This window comes from Rousettus aegyptiacus, unplaced genomic scaffold (assembly GCF_014176215.1).
Source record: "Rousettus aegyptiacus isolate mRouAeg1 unplaced genomic scaffold, mRouAeg1.p scaffold_m13_p_6, whole genome shotgun sequence".
Classification (NCBI taxonomy): Eukaryota; Metazoa; Chordata; class Mammalia; order Chiroptera; family Pteropodidae; genus Rousettus; species Rousettus aegyptiacus.
In genome coordinates, this window is record NW_023416309.1 from 79293861 (window position 1) to 79313477 (window position 19617).

A 19617-nucleotide genomic window follows, 5' to 3' on the forward strand; every position below is an offset into this window, starting at 1 on the left:
ACTGTCCATGTATCACTTACGAAGGAAAAAAATAATCAGCGGAGCGTCTTTCTTTAAATATTCCCTTTGATAATTCTTGAAATGATAACATACTCCAAATACACTGTATTGACAAATAACTAAGCCAACAACATAAAATTCAATTTTAAAAATATGTATTTCCAACAATTCGGTAGAAAAACAGGTTCCCTTACCTCATCATCATCATCAGAATCATTCCCAAACACTGATGGTTTCTGCAAAACAGGGAGCAACTGCTGTGCTTTCTTTGGCAAAATAAGGCCATACCTGCATTTTTTTGAAATAAAAATTACACCATTATGTTTAAATGTTTAAAAATGATGTATTTACTACTTCTTCCAGATGAAGCTACCAATTCAAAATGTCATACAGCCTATGAACATATAACAACACTGTTTCTGATTCTCAATCATCGCAAAAACCCTAAATGTGTTAAGATTTTATAATTATTACTCTAAGTAATTATTTGTGGACAGGGGCCAAACTTAAATACCATTTTAAGCAGAGAAGTAATTGAACTGTTCAGAAATGTTTTAGATGGTGAAATGATAGTAAGGTTTTAAAAAGAACATGTTAGTGGAAAGCTCAGTTTATGTCCATTAAAAATAAAAAAAAAAACTCTAAATTACCCTTGTGGTCTAACAAGAGTCAAGAAATTTTTTTTTTCCTACTGGGTACTTACACAATTTTAAATAAGTTATTGGGTAATATCACCCACAAAATTTTTTTTTAAGATTACATTAACTGAGAAACCCAAGTAGTCATAGGGTAAATTTCCATTACACTTTAGTAGGCTCACTTGCTTTATCTTGAAGCGTCTGAGAGAACATCCCATCAGAGCCAACTCATTTAATTTCTCACATTTTGGCCTTTAAAATGCAGCAATCTCAGAAAGCCACATCAAAGGACTGTACAGCAAAGGGAAAACTTCCAAGAACAATGTTTCTTTTGCGGCAAGGTAAACCCCAATTCCTTATATGCCTACCCTTTTCTGTGGCTTCTCAGCACATTCCTAAAACGAAAAGGGAAGGCGGGAGTCGGGACTTGAGCTGCCAAGGTGAAAAAGGCCCGCTAAGGAAGCCAGGAATTGTCTCTTCTCATTGCCTTTGAAGGCATCCAAACGGGGAGAGAAACTCAAGCGCGGGGTAGGAAGCAAGACTGAGGGGCCTCAGACCGAGCTTTTGGAAAATAGAAAAGTCTCGCTCTCTGCCCCTCAGCCTAACTTCCTTTATTTCCTCACAAGTTTCTCCCTCAAACTTCGGGCTTCCATCCTGGAAAATGTGAAGGGGGAGGGGAATACATGTTCCTCGGGATTTCTCGCTTTTTCCCGTTTCTATCCCTGACGACACAGCCCCTCCACTTCCAGCGCACTTTTACTCCTCAGCCAAAGACAGTTGCCGTTGTTTCTCATTCCCCAGCCTGACCCTAACTCCCGGATCACTCACTGCCTGCCCGGAATCGCCATCTTGCTCTCGTCTCCGCTGAACGTGGCCGACGCCGACGTGACGCTGACGCAGACGCTGACGTAGTCACGTAAATTCTCGCGCGGTTTTGGAACCACCCTAGCGGCTGGATCCCTCTTCTGAGTTAATTTCACACTGTTAGGAACCGGGTTCTTTGGCTTTTGGTTTCGTTTGGAAACCCTGGCGGCCTCGAAATCAGTGAGAACAAAAGAATGACAAAATTCTAGGCCAGTGGTCCACAAAGTGTGGTCCCAGGGCCAGGAGATACCATCATCCAGAATTTGTTAAAAATGCAAAATTTGGGGCCCTATCCAAGATCTATTGAATCAGGAATTGGGTTGGGGTCCAGAAATCAGTATTTCAACGAGCCCTCCAGGTCATTCTGATACGTTTGAAAACCACTACCCTAGGCTATTAACTTTTTTTTTTTTTTAACGTCAAATGTTCAATCTGAGTATACCTGGCTCAGGGTAATTTGATGAAAATTTCAAAAGATGAAAATCTTACATGCTGGTAGTGTCTCATAGGGCAAAAATGATTAATAATACTATGACATCTCTGGGTATAGAAATCAAAATCATGTACCACACTTACTCTAGTCACAATCTGTGTACCCACTCACTCTTGGCCCATTCCAAACTAGTCTTATAGCAGCCCAAGAACTCAACTACAGTAGGATGTTTAAATCTTGAACTCTAATTGTGAATTTGTCTATTTCTTTGAATTCTGTCAGTTTTTGCTTCATGTAGAAGTTCTGTTATTAGGTATATAAACATTTAGAATTGTTACGTCCTCTTGCATTGAGCCCTATACCATAAGGAAATGACCCCTTTTTTTTTCTGTATAAAATCTTCATATTTATTCCATAAAAGTGGTACCCCTCTCCTATCATCGGAAGTTTCTTCTCAAGTAAAAACAGGATTGCAATGCCATTATCTTGAATTCATGACTTCCCTTCAAATGTGATTAATAAGGAAACATAATGGTACTAATGATTTGTCCGGATGCCAAAATAATGTCTAAAATGTTCTCCAAACACTCTTCTGTAAAAAAATTCTTTCTCTGGAATTGAAGAAATGACTCTGTTTCTCTTAGCTACTTTATCCGCTATTAACATAACCAGCTTTGATTGTTAGCATAGTATATCTGTTTCTGTCCTCTTACTTTTAACCTTTATTAATCTATTTATGTCTGTATTCAAAGTGCATCTCTTAGTGATAGCATGCAGTTGGGTCTTGCTTTCTTATCCAGTCTGCCAATTGTTTCCTTTTAATTTGGGTGTTTAGAACACTTTTCATTAAAGCGTTTATTAGTATTGTCAATGTAAGAAACATCCAAATGTATAAAGAACTTAGGAGTTTATTTGAGCCAAAATGACAATGGCTAGGAAGCAAAATCTCAACGGATTGAGAAAATGCTCCAGAGAATGGCAGTTTTGTAGTTTATTTAATACATGAGAATAAAAGGAGGAGAGGTAAGGTAGATTAAGGGGGCAGGAGAAAGCAAAATGGAAGGGGAATCTCTGAGATTGGATAAAAAGTAAAATTAAGAGATACATACTTTTACATTGATGTGTTAATAATGTTTACAGCACATAGAGATGGTATGTGGGAAAGAACAAGGAGGGATTTGCTCTGGTTGTGCCCTCAAGTGTCTGGAAAGCAGATTACTTTGACATTTCAAAAGTATGTTATCTTAGATGCAAAAGGACAATAGGCTCACTTAAGGTAAAGCTTGACCTTTGTCAAGGAAGCTACAGGCCTAGGACATAACTACCCTCCATGACTCATTTTTAGTTAGAAACTTTTATGTTCAGACCGTCCTGTATGGTTACTTTAGGTTTCTGAGTTTGTAAAGCCTGCCATGCAGGCCTACCTTGAGTTTGGCAAGTTTAATTTGTGGCCCCTTTTTTCATCCACAGCATGGTTGCAATTTGTTTTCTATTTTCCCCATCTATTCTTCTCCCCCCAACTGCATTTTTTGGCACTCTTTTGGATTAATTATTTTTATGATTCAGTTTAAAATTTTTATGATTTAACCTCATTATTGGCTTCTTAGCCACACTTCTTAGCTTACTATTTTTAAGGTGTTACTTTAGGGATCCCTGTACATATCTTTGACTTAGCGCAGTCTACCTTCAAGTAAGAGTATACCACTTTATACACAGTATAAAAAAAACTTAACAAAAGTATACAGTACTTCCATTTTCCCTCTTTTAGACTTTGTGCTATTGTTGTCACACATTTTACTTCAACCTATATTATAAATACACAGTAAATTATTTTTTGCTTTAAACTATATTTCAAGAATATTTTAAATAATAAAAATATTATGTTTACCCGCATATTTACCTTTTCCAGTGTCTCCATATTTTTGTGTAGATCCAGATTTCTATCCAGTATAATCATCTTTTTAATTATATCTTTATTAAGATATAATTCACATACCATATAATTCACTCATTTAAAGTGTACAATGCATCGGTTTTGAGTGTATTCAGAAAGTTGCACTACCATCACCAAAATCAATTTTAGAATATTTTCAATATCCGCCCAAACGATGTACCCATTAGGCACTTCTATTTCTCCTAACGCCTCCACCCCCAAACCAAGCAACCGGTAATCTACTTCTGTCTCTATGGACTTGGGATTCTATCAGTTTTTGCTCCACATATTTTGAAACTCAACATTAAGGGAATAGAGATTTAAGATTATTATGTCTTAATCGACCCCTTTTTCATTATGAAATGACCTTCTTTATCATGGTACTATTCTTTGTTCTGCAATAACATCACTACTTTGTGTGATGTTATTATAGTCACTTCAGCCACTCCAAATATTTTCTTTTGACGGTAACTCCAGGGAAAGCGAAAAGATGTTCAGAAGGGAAAATAATTATGAATAGGGCTTACTCATGTAGTAAGCCCTATATAGCATACATATTCATAATAATGCAAAAACTGAATATTGATCTATTCTAATCTAAATTACAGTGTAATTATATTGAAAAGAATAGAGGGATAGGAAATGTGTGTGTGTGTGTGTGTGTGTGTGTGTACGTTCATGCTGAAATAAAAGTTTTGTGGGTCATAGGTCTCTGTGACAGCTACTAAGTTCTATCCTTGTAATGTGAAAATAGTCATAGACAATATGGGCATGGCTTTTCCAATAAAACTTTATCATAACAGGCAACTGGGCCAGATTTAGCCTGTGGGATGTTGATTAACTCCTAAGCTAAAAGAATTGAAAGTAGTTGACTTAGAAGCAAGGGAAATAGGGGTGAGGTGGGACTGGGAAATGCTCTGGTCTTAACAGACCTTGTACAACAGGGTGACTCTTTATGAGCACGTGTTACTTTGTTTAAAATAAAAAGAATCAATAAAAGGTAAAAATAAAGGCCCTGCCAGAGCTGTCTCCCTCTTGCTTAAAGAGACTGGGGAATTAGTTACACAAAGTTATAGCTCAATACCCTACATAAATGCAAGCTTTTGAATTGGCATATTGAATTGTATTCTCCCACTACCCTTGTGAGATTTCCCAAAAGCTAGAAGGCTGATTTCTCAGATGCAGTGTTGCAGAGTTCAAGTTTTTCGATCTCTTGGTAGGGTCTGCAGAAATGGTTGTATCTACAGTAGTGAATCAGAAACACAGAGACAGCTTCTAACATTTTGAACCCAAGTTCGGGAACTGCTCCTATGGCTATTTATAGATTGACTTGTCCATGGTTTGGATACTTTTATATTAGACTTTATATTAGGTCTCCCTTTGACAAGGGGTCAACCCCAATTTAAGCAGCTGGGACTGGAGTGTCAGGTCACATGGAACAAAACGTAGCCACCTAGAGGTGACTCACTCACTAGTTGCAAGACAGTCTGAGCTCAGCCAATAGATTGAAGACAGGTAAAATATGATTAATGACTAGTCAGTGGAACACCCACTAAGGGTAATTATCATCCCTAAGGACAAAGAAATAGGCAATATTTAATTGATCTTGTCTGTTGAGAGTGGTCTGTATAAGATCATATAGGAGAGAGTTAATAATGATGTGGGGTGAGGTTAGGTGGAAGTAGCATTGCATGAAACCTTACATGAGCAGAATGAAAAGTTCCTAAAATACCTGCAAAGGGTCTTCTGAATTAGTAGGTTGGGGATGTCTGTGGAAATTAAGGGCAGCTGGTTGTTTGATCATGTCACAAGAGACCACATATTGTATGATTCCATTTATATAAAATGTCCAGAATAGGCAAATTCATAGAAAAAGCAAAATTAGTCGTTGCGTAGGGCTGAGGTGAGGGAAAATGGGGAGTGACTGCTAATGGGTATGGGATTTCTTATGGTGGTGATAAAATGTTCTAAAATTGATTGTTGTAATGGTTGCACAATTCTGTGAATATTCTAAAAACCACTAAATTATACACATTAAGTAGGTCAATTGTATAGTATGTGAGTTATATATTTCATTAAAGCTGTTAAAGGAGCCAAAAGAAGCTTTTCTGAGATTCCAATATCATTGTATTGAAACCTTATGTTGTTCTTGGACCATGGAAAGCTGTAATTATAAAGGGTAGTAGTCTGGATGGTCTACACCATACAGTGTCATTGTTACCTAAAAGATATGGAGATTCAATAAAAAATTCAACTAATCAAGCCTAGGCTTCTGAAGTATATGTAATTGTAAGTAAATCAATAAATCTATTGGGTCAAATAGATTTAAATATAACTCTATATTTAAATTTTTGTGAAGTATAAGTAACATCTCCTTCACTAAAAAAGTAAGCTCCTGGTATTAAGGATAGTATTTTATTTAAATGATGGTTACATACATTCAACCAATCTTTCTTGTTCGTTTAACTTTAAAGTAGTTTCCAAAAGACATAACATGGTATTAGCCTAGTAAAGTTTAGAAAGTTTTAGTGAGATGTCTGGGGTGCTGGCAAAGGCAGTAAACCAGAAATTAGGACACATGGGTGCTAGGTCCACCCTGCCTCTGACTAGCTGTTGTTATCTAGGTAACTCACTCACTCTTTGAGACTGTTTCCTCATTTATAAAATGGGGATAATAATATTAAGACTGCTTACTTACAGGTTATTGGGAGCATGAAATGAATTAGTATGTGAAAATATCTCAAACAAGTTAAAGCACCACACAAATGTGTGATATTTGTTGTCATTAATCTAAATGCCATTTGGTTAACTTAACTCCCATGATAGTGGTTAAAAATGAGCATTCTGCAAAAATTTCCCCTCCTTGCTGCCTAAAATGCCATTTGTATCCACAGTGAACTCTTTAGAAGCTTGTTCTGAATCGATCAGGATATGTGGCTATCAGTTTAATATCTTCAGGAACATTATTCCTAGAAATGTTGCTGCAAATGCCCTGAAACAGGCTTATAGGTTAAAACTGGGCATACGATCATCCAAGAGATGAGGACTGGTAATAACACTGCCATCTTATCAGAAAAGGTTAAAAAGGGACCTCCAATCTCAAATTATAAGATGTTTGGAACACATCACATTTTGTCAACCAAATAAAGAAAATGTAGTTTAATTTCCCAAAGTTTTTATTAAAAATGAACTCTGTCATCAGATATTTTATTTCAAAGATGAAATCTCACAACAGAAGTAAAGTTTGCTCCAAAACAAGCTTTAAATAAATGTAAATTCTTTTTTGCAGTTCTTGAACTTGAGTGGTTTTTATTATAAAGACGGGTGTTCTCTTTTTTCAATGAGTCATAGACAAACATTTTCCCACAAAATTTCTATTCACTGAGATAACTTTTAAGTTGTTAAGGTAAGTGAGGCGGGTAGGGAGATAAAAAGAGAGAAAAGGTGCTGCTCATATAAGTCTTTGAAAAATTAGAAAAACAATTCCCAGTTTATTTCTTAAAATCTTTATTATTTGGTACTTTTTTGATGTAAAAACTGCTATTTTTCCCCCAAAATCTTCAGTCTTTACTTTGTACCTTAAAAGATTAAGATAACTTTACCCAATTAACCATAGTAGTCACATGGCAGATACAAAGCTAACTAAAAGGAAATTTTAAAATATATCCTATAACATACATTTGGTTATGGCTACCACAACTGGATATTTTTTAGATCAAATTTCTTCTTAGGTAGCACTTTTGGTTTTAGAAAGTGCTGAGGTCAGTGTCTAGGAGCTGAATATGTCTATGTGGCACTCCTTTCCAATTGAAAATATTTTATAGTTAAGAATAACGAACATAACAAAAACATCCTAAATACAGTACCAATTCCTTATTATTTATCGAACAAGCTTCCACTTGGCATTTTTGCATACACACAGGAGTCAGTCTTGGAGGGCAATGGGGGTGTAATAGCACTATTTAGTTTTTTGTTTAACTGCATGAGAGCTAAACAGATGTGTGACCAGTGGTATAGGTACTCGATGACAACATTACCAAATTTCCATACTTCGATTCGAGAATGACCTGCATCAAGACAAAAAAATTAGTGTAGATAGTTTTGTACTCTTATTATTAAAATTTAAGTGTTATGATGAAAGTCCAATAGATATGTTTTGAGTCAAAGGATGGCAGAATCTTGTTTAAATATGTAATTATAGGAAAATGGATAAATTTTGGTATATTCATCTAATGGACTACTATACAGTATTTAACAAAGCTAGAGCTACCTATATCATGTGGATAAATCTCAAAGACATTGAGCACAAAAAATTATAGAGTAATATATTCTTTGCGTACAATTAAAAAACAGTTTTAAAACTTGCAAAATAATATTATATTGTTTATGGACTCATAACCATGTAGTAAAAGAAATCATTCATGAAACTGATAAACACCAAATTCATAGAAGCATTATCTATAGGGAGGAAGAAAAGAGAATAGGATCAGGGAGGGGTAGAAAGTTTAAACTGTTCCTAAAATATTTTATTTCTTTAAAAAAGTCTGACTCAAATATGCATAATGCAAAGGTTGGATATAGAATGTGGTTCCATAATGACTACACAGGTGTTAGTCTCTAACTTTATGTTTGGAATATTGCCTAATTTAAAATCATTTTTAAGTATACAATACTGCACATCATTATGTTTCATTTGCAAACTATTGAACTGCCGTTTATAAATTTATACTTTCCCAGGAGTCAATGACTATTTTTGGATAGAATGGTCCAGTGGAAAGAGAATATACTTTTGGAGTTGAACAGATCTGGGTTCCGATCTTGACTACCCCAATTAGTCTTCTGACCTTGAGCAGGTCACTTAATTGCTCTGAGCCTGTTTATTCTTCCGTAAAACAGGGATAATACTGCAGAATTGTTATAAGGATTAATGAGAAAAGATCTGCAAAAATCTGTCACAGAGTAGCTACTCAAAAAATTAATTACTATCCTTCTTTCAAGTGTCTCCCACCCTCAGGTCTATGTTTTATTCAATTTTGTTAATTCTAGTGTCTAAGACAGTACCTAACCCAATAAATGTTTACTGATTTGAGCTGAATAAACCAGAACTGATACTTATAATTGAATAAGAGGAATTAAATTTCATCTTCTATCCATAACTCATTAATAACAATGACAATCATTTATAGTTATCTATTAGAATGACAAAACAGAACATATTTTATTTCTCTATCTTCTATCAACATGAGGGAACAGGTTCCCTAAATTAGATTTAGCTTTGTATGGTTTTGAAGGTATCACTATGATAAAAGGTACAATATGGGATAGGAAAAGCACATAAAATGTGGAAAATACAAGTCTCAATTCTTCAGGCCTACTTTAAAACATGCGGACACAAGGGTCTAAAATTCTTTTGAGCATGTGCACACACAGGCACTCTTTTTTTCTAATTGTAAGTGTTCAATAAATGTTGAATTGAAATATTAAATTATGTCATACATTATTTAATATTTCAAATGCTAAAAGTCTTTTTAGATTATAGCTCAGTAATATTAGTAACAATTATAATAAAAACAGAAGCAAATGCTGGTCATGAGAGCATATTAAAAACACCTGATTTATTTTATGTTATGGGCAATACTAGACCAATCAATATATATATACTTAAAATATTAACATGCATTTGTTATAATTGATCCCCTTTTGTATTTATTAGCTCCCTGGTACCTTTACAAGGTAATGTTATAGGCTGCAAAGATTACTCCGATTATCTTAATGTTCCAATGTTATGAATCTAAATTAAAGTGCACCCTAGAACACTCCTAAAACCAGTTCTGATTTTCTGAGATATAACAACTCTGCTACTCCCCACAGCTTTTATTCTGCCCTTCTTAAATCCCCATTAAGAGCTCTGTTCCACTGACGCCTGCCACAGTGCTCTTATCTGACATCCAAATGAACAGACCCCTATCTGCAACCATTATTAAGCTAGTCAGCCATCTCCATGGTGATTCAAGGACACAAGGATGAGTGAGGTCGCTCCCTTTCACAAGGCCCTGTTGCTTATTTCCTGTCTTATTGTTACCAGGGACAGAAGCTCTGAACCTGTCTGGGCCGTCGTTCCTGTTTTCCTGCCCTTTCCAATGAGAGATGGATGCGTTAACAACTGGCTCTAATGATTCCTCTAATGAAGCCTCCTTTGCTATTGGGTTCCCATTAACAATGGTTGAGCGCTACTGTCCTCTTGTGGTGGATAGGTGCCAGGTCTTTGCAGCTTGGTGGATGACAAAGCCCTTTGGCATAGATTTTATAATTCTTTCAAACAGACACACTACATTTTTTTTTCTTTTCTAACCATTAGAAATAGTGCTTTTTTGCTTTGCCCTGGTAAGGATTATAGTAAATTATTTGGATACATCTGAACTAAAATAATTGCTGAGTCAACTCTTGAATCTGTTTACAAACCTATTACTTTAGAAATATTTTATGGTATTTTTGTAGGTTCCAGTTTAATCAAACTTTTAATTATATAGGGAATTCATTTTGCTGAAAACATTGGGACACTATAGGATATTTCTAATTAAAACTCCATTCTGGATCTCTCTGCTTTAACACTGGGTTAATTTAAATCTTTTAGGAATTATAGACAATTAGAAAGTTGAGCAAAGCAAAAAAGAATGAAGTGCTTAAGCTTTAAGTCCAAAATTTAAAGTGTAACTTCGCCTTTCAACTAACCCAAGATCAGCAGTGTTTCCTGAAAGTTCCTCTTCTTACCATTAGTTCTCTTAGTTTTAGTTCTTTTATTTCTATTGTTTCACATACTCTTTGTCACCCCTTGATATTATTGCCACATACAATGAGCTGGAAGTTCTATGCAACATTATATACTTAAATGGGTATGTATGTGCAAATTTCATATGTAGGCAGGAGAACTCATATTTACCATGGTAGTCGGACATTTAATATGTCATTGTTAATTTAATGTGGTCCCAAATGTGGAGAGTTTAGCTTCCAGCCATCAGGAAAGAATCAACATTAAATGAGGAGGTAAAAAGACATTTTTTCTTGAGTTATCAAAGCTTGGGTAGAAGTTTGCTTCAGGCCGAACATTGAGTTCTTGCAAGTATATTAATTTCATTCCTATTGTTATCATAATTTCTATATAATATTATACTCATTGGCTTTTTTAAATGATGTAGCTATAAATCAAATTATGTATGAATTTTATTCAATTCAATTTATCTTTATGAAAATTCATACCTTTATGCAGTGGCCTCCAAGCCCTTTGATCATGGACCTCTGTCACTAATAAATGTTGAGCATGATCCCCATATATGTTTACTTATTTATAAATTAGTTTAAAACATTTTCTAAAAAACAGATATTAGACATTGATGGGAAAAATTATTACAAATAAAAGTCCCACAATATTTTTCTTGTATTCTAATGGTATAGGAGTACCAGTTATTTGTGTCTTTTGTTCGCTCCTGTTTGTTTGAAGCTCAGTGGGGGAGGCCTACATTCAGGTGTCTCAGTATTCAATAGACACACTGATACTCTCCCCATTTTCACTCTGTTACTCTCCTCAACTGCGTATGATATCCCCCAACCTAGAGACTCTCTATGTTACCTTCTCCAAGGAATAAATTTCTAGGGTTGGGAGCTGAATTTGCCCAGTGGTGTGATGTAGAGAAGATTAGATACAGAAACCAAAACACTAAAACAGAGAATGAGGAGAAATCACAGGGAGAAGAAAACTTCAAAAAATAATTATCATTAATACCCTCAGAGAGATAAGACGTTGAATTCCTGAAACATAACAAGATGTTGCAGAAAGCAAATATTTAAAGAATAACAACAACAATAAATCTATCAGACATTAAAATATGCAGAAACAAAAATTCAATAGAATTAGATGGTTGATAGAATGTCTTAGAAAGTGAAACAAAAAGATAAAAAGATGGAAAATCAGAGAGAAAATATAGATTTTTGAGACTGAATATAGGAGATCCAATATCTAAATAATAGGAGTTCCAAAAAGAGAACACAGTGAAGAAATGCCAGGGCAACCATCAACCTCTAGGTCACTTCTGTGTAAATGACAACAAAGCACCTATCATGGATGAATTCACTCTGTGAGCACACAGTTTGGTAAGCAGACAAAGATGTGTGAAGAAAAAGATGCCCCTTCCCCAAGTAGATGTATCCTTAAGCTAAAGTACACAATTTAGTGAATGAAGTCCTGGTTACATTTCGGCTCCCATCCACCTTCTCAGCAGAGCATCTTTGTGCAGTGCACAAATTAACACAGCCATAAGTAGCAACCTGAAGCCATGGAGGAAATCATCAAGGACTTAAGGACCTGAGTTTCACAGTTGAAAAGACCCACTGAATGCTCGAATCAATGGATAAAAATAGACCCATAAAGAGGCATATCATTATGAAATTTCACAATCTGGGGGATAAAGGACAGCTTCTGGAGAGAAAAAAAATAAAGAAATAAAGAAATAAAGAAATAAAGAAAGAAGGAAGGAAGGAAGGAAGGAAGGAAGGAAGGAAGGAAGGAAGGAAGGAAAGAGAGAGAGAGAGAGAGACAGAGAGAGACAGAGAGAGACAGAAAGAAAGAAAGAAAGAAAGAAAGAAAGAAAGAAAGAAAGAAAGAAAGAAAGAAAGAAAGAAAGAAAGAAAGAAAGAAAGGATTCAGACTTCTCAGTAGCAATTTTGGCACTTCCCAAGTTTCTTCTGATAATGGAGCCATTTCTTCAAGTAGTTAAACAAAGTTTCCATATGATCTAATTTTATGTCAGTGAGAACTAAAAACATATGCTTACATGAAAACTTGTAAATAAATGTTCATAGCAGCATTTATAATCACCAAAAAGTAGAAACAACCCATATGTCCATCAGCAGATAAATGCATAAATAAAATGTGACATATCCGTACAATACACTATTATTCAGCCATAAAAAAGCAATGAAGTATTAATACATCCTAAAACATAGATGAACCTTGAAACATTATGCTAAGTGAAAGAAGCCAGATATAAAGGCCACCTATTGTATGATTCTGTTTATACGAAATGTCCAGAATAGGCAAATCTATAGAAACAGAAAGTAGATTAGTGGTTGCCAGGAGCTAGGTGGGGATCGGCAAGGTAGAGTGACCGCTAATAGGTACTGGGTTTCTTTTGGAGTGATGAAAATGTTCGAAAATTAGATAGTGGTGATGGTGGCACAGCCTGGTAAATATACTAAAAAATACTGAATGATACGCTTTAAAATGGTGAAATTTGTGGTATGCACATTATATTTCAATTTCTTTAAAAAAAACCAATGGTAGGGAATATCTTCAAAATTATAGTACCTGATAAACTACAAATCAAATGTGACATTGAATAAAATCATTTTCAGACATGAGAGCTTTAAAAAAATTTACCATTTATGCACCGTTACTCAGAAAACTACTAGAGATATCTACCTCAAAACATGGGAGTAGACCAAGAAAGAATGAACCAAGAGAACAGCAAAGTCCTATGATAGTGGCAAAATAAATTTCAGAAAGGCAGTTGTGTAGCAGATCTGCAGTAGGGGAGGACTCCAGATAAAAAGAAAAGATTTTTAGAAATGGTGGCTTCAAGAATAAAAAGAAATTGGAACTTTGAAAATTGCCTTATAAAACTGACCTTTTGAGAAATTTTATGAAGAGACAAATGGAAAGAGTGGGAATTATCAAGAAGTACAAAGAAAACTAAGCAATTTTTAAAATAAAGGGCAATTTACTTCATGAAAAACTAAAAGTGAAAAAAGGAGCAATCAAAATATGCTATAACACTCAACTGTGGATAATATTTGCATAAGCAAAATTATGTAAACATGACATTTCGATTTAGTCCCCAACTGTAATATAGCTACATTAGGAGGATGAGGTGAAAGAACGGTGATGTAACAGAACTAAACTTTCATCTGTAATGAGGAAATCACTTGACAAAGTTTTAAATAATCAAAAGATAGCAGTATTGCATAATATTAGAAATAAAGAAATGTGCGAATACCATAAAAAAACAGTTAAGAGTCAAAAAGAATTGCCTCTAGTGAGGCGAACTTGAGAGAGTGAGGAGAGAGAAGAGGGATGGGCTAATAATGACTTTTTTGTTAGCAGGCATTTAGTTCTAATAGATCTTTTAAAGTACTTTAATAAAAATATAATTTTAACAACCCTTAGGGGATGAAAGATGGGTTTAACATCACTGAAATGAAAAAAAAAAAAAACGAGTGTCACGGGAACTTGAAAAATATGCTTACCTTAAATTGAAAAATGTTCTCATTAAACTGATTTTTAACAGCCTTTATCAGATATAAAAGCAGCAGTGATATTACTTAGACAAAATCATTTTTAGTTATTTTTCTTCATTTAAATAACTGCTGTTGAAAAACTTCAAAATTTAACACCAAAAGATATAATAAGGAACAAAAAGAAAATTGCTGAGTTGATTTTTTTTTCTTTCCTCCACCTCTCACCCCCATGACTTGGACCAAAATTGGAGTCTGCTTGCATGGGAAATGGTCAAGCATCCAAGCCCCAGGTTTTTAACAAACTCTCAACAGTCTCCTGAACAGTGTGTGAATGAATACTTGTCTAATATCTTAACTAAAGGGCTCTTAAGAAGTTCTTGCCAGGAAAAAAGGGAATCTATTCTAAAACTGAACAGACTTTTTCCTTCTCTAGAGCCTGAAATCTATGAACATCTCATAAATGGCACACTCTAGGCTCCCTGTTAAATCCAGTTTAACTGTGATAGTCACTCTTTGACTACAAGTAGGAGCCAACAACCTTGGAAGGGATCACCACCCAAGAATACTAGGTCTAAAAAGTTGGTAGAGAACTGTTACCAAATCCAAGCCAATGGCAGTATACAAAGGGTATACTGTGTCCTTGGTATCTTGTTGTTCATTTCACTCTGGCTCATAAGAGCCCAGCACATCCTTACAGTTGCAGATTCAGTTCATTGCTGTACTTATATTTGTTATTTCTGGACAATTGGTAGAATCTTGTGAAAGTTTCTTGTCTGATCTTTAGCCATGTAATGGGAGGTGAAGGAAAGAGTCTGGTTCCACTTTCGGAATGGAGAGGGACAGAGAATAGCACTTGGTAGAGCCATCATGGTGGCAGTAGCAATTAGAAAAAGATCTCCTGGAAGGTGAATCTGTAGGACAAACATTAATCAGTTGTGAGCCCAGTATTCCTTCCCCTCATTGGTGGGGCATCTCCCTCCGTTGTCATCCTTGGAGAATCACGATGGCAATCATCTTTACAAATAATAATAGCACTGAGGCTTTGGCTGCTTTGGCAGAGGAGGAGTCCTGGGACTCTTGCAGGAAAAGTGGAAGGCCTAGGGAACACCTGCTGAGAACAGTATCTGTGGACATATAGACCCTTAGTTTTCGATATGGGAAGGAAGTACAGCTATTTGACAGAAATACAGGTTCTAGACAGCGAAATGATTCTGGTCACATTTCAATGGAAGACAGCTCTTTTTGCCTTGAAGTCTAAGAACATTTCCTGGTATACAACATCTGTTCAAACCTCCTAGGTGGGGGACATGGGACAGGTATGGGGCACCCTACAGAAAAGCCAGGCAAGACTGACAGCAGAGGTCCAAAGTGGAGTGGGGAGAAAAGATCCTTAAGAAGGTGGTCAGGTCATGGGTCTTCAAGTAGAAGAGGACAACTACTGGGAGTACTTTAGGCAGAAGGTAGCAGGCAATTTATGTGCTACTGTAGGTACAGCTGTCTGGGAGTGGTCACTGGAGTCACTGGGTCCCCTACAGGGAAATATGTCAGCAACATTCATACGCTATGGCATAGCCTTGGTAAGCCAAGCCTGCTGAACAAAGTGGCTCCCTCATAGGTGACTGCCTCCCTCTAAAGGTGACATAGCTACCTAGAATGCCGTCAGAATCTAAAATACCCCTTTCTAGAAATACAAATCAAAATCACAATGAGATATCATGTCACACCTGTTAGAAAGGCTCTGATCAAAAAGACGAGTGTTGGTGAGGATGTGAAAAAATAACAAGTGTTGGCAAGAATGTGGAAAAATGAGAATATTTGTGCATTGTTGGTGGGAATGTACACTGGAACAGCCACTATGGAAAAGAGTATGGAGGTTCCTCAAAACATTAGAAATAGAACTACCATATGATCTAGCAATTCCACTTTTGCGTATATATCTGAAGGAAATGAAATCACTATCTTGACGAGATAGTTGCACCTCCCAGTTCATTGCAGCATTACAATAACCAAGACATGGAAACAATAACCAAGACAAGGAAATCGTGCCATTGCAACAACATGGATGGACTTGAGGACATTATGCTAAGTGAAATAAATCAATCAGACAGAGAAAGACAAATACTATATGACCTCACTTATATGTGGAATCTAAAAAAACTAAACTCATAGAAATAGAGAACAGATTGGTAGTTGTCAGAGGCAGGAGTTGGAGGCTGGAGAAAATGGGTGGAAATGGTCAAAAGGTACAAACTTCTAGTTATAGAATAAATAAATTCTGGAAGTATAATGTACAGCTTTGTGACTATAGTTAACAATACTGTATTGTTTATTGGAAAGTTGCTACAACAGTAGATCTCACTAGTTCTCATCACAAGAAAAGAATTGTACCTAAGTGTAGTGATGGATGCTAACTAAACCTATTGTGGTGATTATTTCACAGTATACACATATGTCAAATCTTTATGTTGTATACCTTAAACTAGTACAATTTTATATGTCGTTATTGCAGTGAAATTAGGAAAAAATAAAACGTAACTTTTCTGAACATTAAAAAATACTTCTATTCAGAACTAGGATAAAGTGGTGTAAAAGTTGGCAGCAGAAGCCCTAAGGAAGTGCAGGCATATCATCAGCCCTAATTCTATTTTTTTGGAAAAATTGTTAGTTTGGAAGGCTTGGTGGATTAGAAGCTATGCTAACAATCCCTCCCCATTCTGGGCAGAACCTACAGATACTGTTGGTAGCATTTCATTCTGAGTGGGGTCGTTGAGTAGGGGCCTTACTTAATGCTACTAAAAGGCTCAGATAAACTTAGAGCCACAGATTGCAATGCTGGAAGACTCCCCTCTTTCTGGCACAAAAGAAAATGTGCCTTAAAGAGTTCCCCTGTCTTTCCCCAAATGAGGACCTTAGAATTTCCTGATATGACTTCATCTGAAGGAGAGAGGGTTGGTATCTGGGCAGCTGATGAACTGTCTTGATTGCTGCAGAGGCTGTGATAATGCTATAAAGACTTGGTGGTGGTGGTGGTAGGGGAATCTAGGGGATATTGGTTTCTGGCTGAATCTAGTTTTGTTAACTGCAGTTGGTATTCCTGCCACCTAAGAATACTGCTGGGAAAGAGAAAGTGGTAGGGAGCTCAGGAATCAGCACAGATGAAAGTGGAGGCAAGCAGAGGAAACAAATTTGCATGGTTTCTGTATATGACAACAGGAGGTAGTTCTGATAAGCAAATCAAAGGTGGAGCCTGAAGAGATTTCTTTGAAGCACTGGTACAATATCATAGATGCCTTCATCTGGAGATGAACTTAAGGGCTGAGAGACATTTCCTGAATATACCTGCCACCTAAGAATACTGCTCAGTGAACAGTAAAGTATAGACCAAGTATGTGCAAGTATATATATGCAAGGTGGAGAGTAGAGGGGCCTTTCCTAATCTCCAGATTCCATCTGACAGAGCAACTAGTCGTGGATGCCTGAGTTCTCGCTCAAAAAGGGAAGCATCAGTCTGAGAGGATACAAGTGACCCTGACAGCAGAGTCTGGATCTAGGCCAAGAAGCTGGCAGGTTGGGTGGGGACCAAAGTGGATAGGGCTCAGGAAGTACATCAGTTCAACAAATTGGTCACACGTGGCGAGTGGTGAATACTGGGGCTTATGGTGGGGACTAACTCTACTCCAAAAGGAAGAGCAGCAATGGGGCATTGATATAGAAAACATTTCTTCAGAATTTTTAAGTCCTCAGTGAACAGTAAAGTATAGACCAAGTATGTGCAAGTATATAGTGAACAAGTAGTCATTTTCGTTGTTGCTGTTATTGTTTCCCTTGAATGACTTCCTTAGAAGAAGTGATACCTGTAATACCTATGAATCCAGAGGCTCCTATGAATCAGCCCAGAGCATTGAGGCTACAGTAGAAGCCATTCCAAATAAGAATTCTAATCTTTACTCACATTGCTCATAGTCCACATTAACTCATGTTAACTTTTATTTGAATCTCATGTTCTCTCTTATTCTCTAGCACTCCTAAACTTATGAAACTATCTTGCCTTCCTAGGCAAGGAGATCTCTCTCATCCTTGCATACTGGCTCGCTGTGATGTGCTTCCCCTGTACTACATGCATCCACTGCCACAGACACCTTGAGGAGTGTGGTTGTCTTCCTCTGGGTTGCCTTTTCCTTCCTCTTGTCTGAGGAGTCTCTCTGGTTTTGACCCTCACGGACCATTTTATATCACATAAGTCCAGAAACCCTTCTGACTTGGTCCAGAGTCTCCACAGAGCGTAGGAGGGGGATGGGGAAAGGGACAGGATTAGTGAGAAATTTCTGCAGAGCCATTTTCCCTATTAATAATTAGTTTTTCATAAATAACAAAAAAGAAACAAACTTTATATTTATTCCTTACTGCTCTATTCACATAAACAACCTGAGGTCTATGTGCCTGTGGAGGAATGTGTGCTCGTATATGTATATTTACTCTCATATGTGGCTAATTTTCTGTGGCCAAAGAGCTCATCACCTTCTCCAATATGGGAGCCTCACTGCTCTCAATTCCTGGTGATTCTCCTCCTCCAAAAAGTCTACATTATTTGTCTCTAAAGACTAATAATCTAATATTTGCTTTGATTCTTCATTGAAACTAAAGATAATAACAGTTCTTTTATTTAATGCTCTTGTTTCTTATCCTCACTGGAGCCCCTATTCACTTTTTTTTTTTTAAATGAATAATGCCCATACAGTCAATAAGTGGAACATAAACATGCTTCTGAATTCTCACATGTGTGGCATAAGAAGTCACTTTAGGGAATGCAGTAGATTGTATACAGGGTCCCTCCTTTTAAAAGGCTATAACCAGAACTATTTTTTTTCCTAATTGATGAATTGATGAGCCACTTGCTTTACTCAAGTATCTCTGAATGGCAACTGCTTTTTATTGCTGTTAGTATATATTTAGAACATAATTAAGTGAAAATTTACCTCTGATATATTCATCAATGAGCTTTAAATTAAGTCTCACATGTTTAGCAGTTGGATCAAAGGAACAAATTTTCTCGACTAAGTATCCATCAACGTACTGTGAACAAAAAACAAAACTTATGGGATCATCAGCAAGTGAAACTATAGTACTCAATTCACTAGTTTAAATAATTTTATTTATATAAATTTGAAAACAGGCAAAACCAATTTACAGTGTAGGAAGTCAGACTTCTGGTCACCCTTGGTGTAAGTGTGTGTGGGGGGGGGGCGGGGATAGTAGGAGAGGGTACAAAGGAAGGCTTTTTGGATACCATTGACGATGTTTCTTGATCTAGGTGCTGGTTATAAATGTTCATTGTGTAAAATTTATTGCATTTGGACACTTATGATTCATGCAATTATGATTTATATACCTAAATTTATGTGGGTTATTTTTAATTTTAAAAAAAAGAGTACTTATAAAAAAAATAAACTTAACCACTG

The 19617-nt window shown here is 36.2% G+C and overlaps 2 protein-coding genes across 3 annotated transcripts in view; both read right to left on the minus strand.

Annotated features, from left to right (window-relative positions):
* Window positions 1–1529, minus strand: part of NSRP1 (nuclear speckle splicing regulatory protein 1) — a 39039-nt gene extending 37510 nt beyond the window's left edge. Inside the window, exons 1-2 of one of the 2 annotated variants that reach the window (XM_016138993.2) lie at window positions 1467–1529; window positions 195–288 (exon numbers count right to left, since the gene is read on the minus strand). In XM_016138993.2, coding sequence (XP_015994479.2) covers window positions 195–288; window positions 1467–1486 — 114 coding nt within the window. In that variant the 5' untranslated portion in view covers window positions 1487–1529. The other variant, XM_036222576.1, reaches the window with a different exon arrangement.
* A 6215-nt stretch (window positions 1530–7744) lies between these two features.
* The window catches only part of EFCAB5 (EF-hand calcium binding domain 5), a 110825-nt gene continuing 98952 nt past the window's right edge, over window positions 7745–19617 (minus strand). Inside the window, exons 26-27 of the mRNA XM_036223339.1 lie at window positions 19135–19231; window positions 7745–7935 (exon numbers count right to left, since the gene is read on the minus strand). Of these exons, the coding sequence (XP_036079232.1) occupies window positions 7745–7935; window positions 19135–19231 (288 nt within the window). The remainder of the gene's footprint in view (window positions 7936–19134; window positions 19232–19617) is intronic.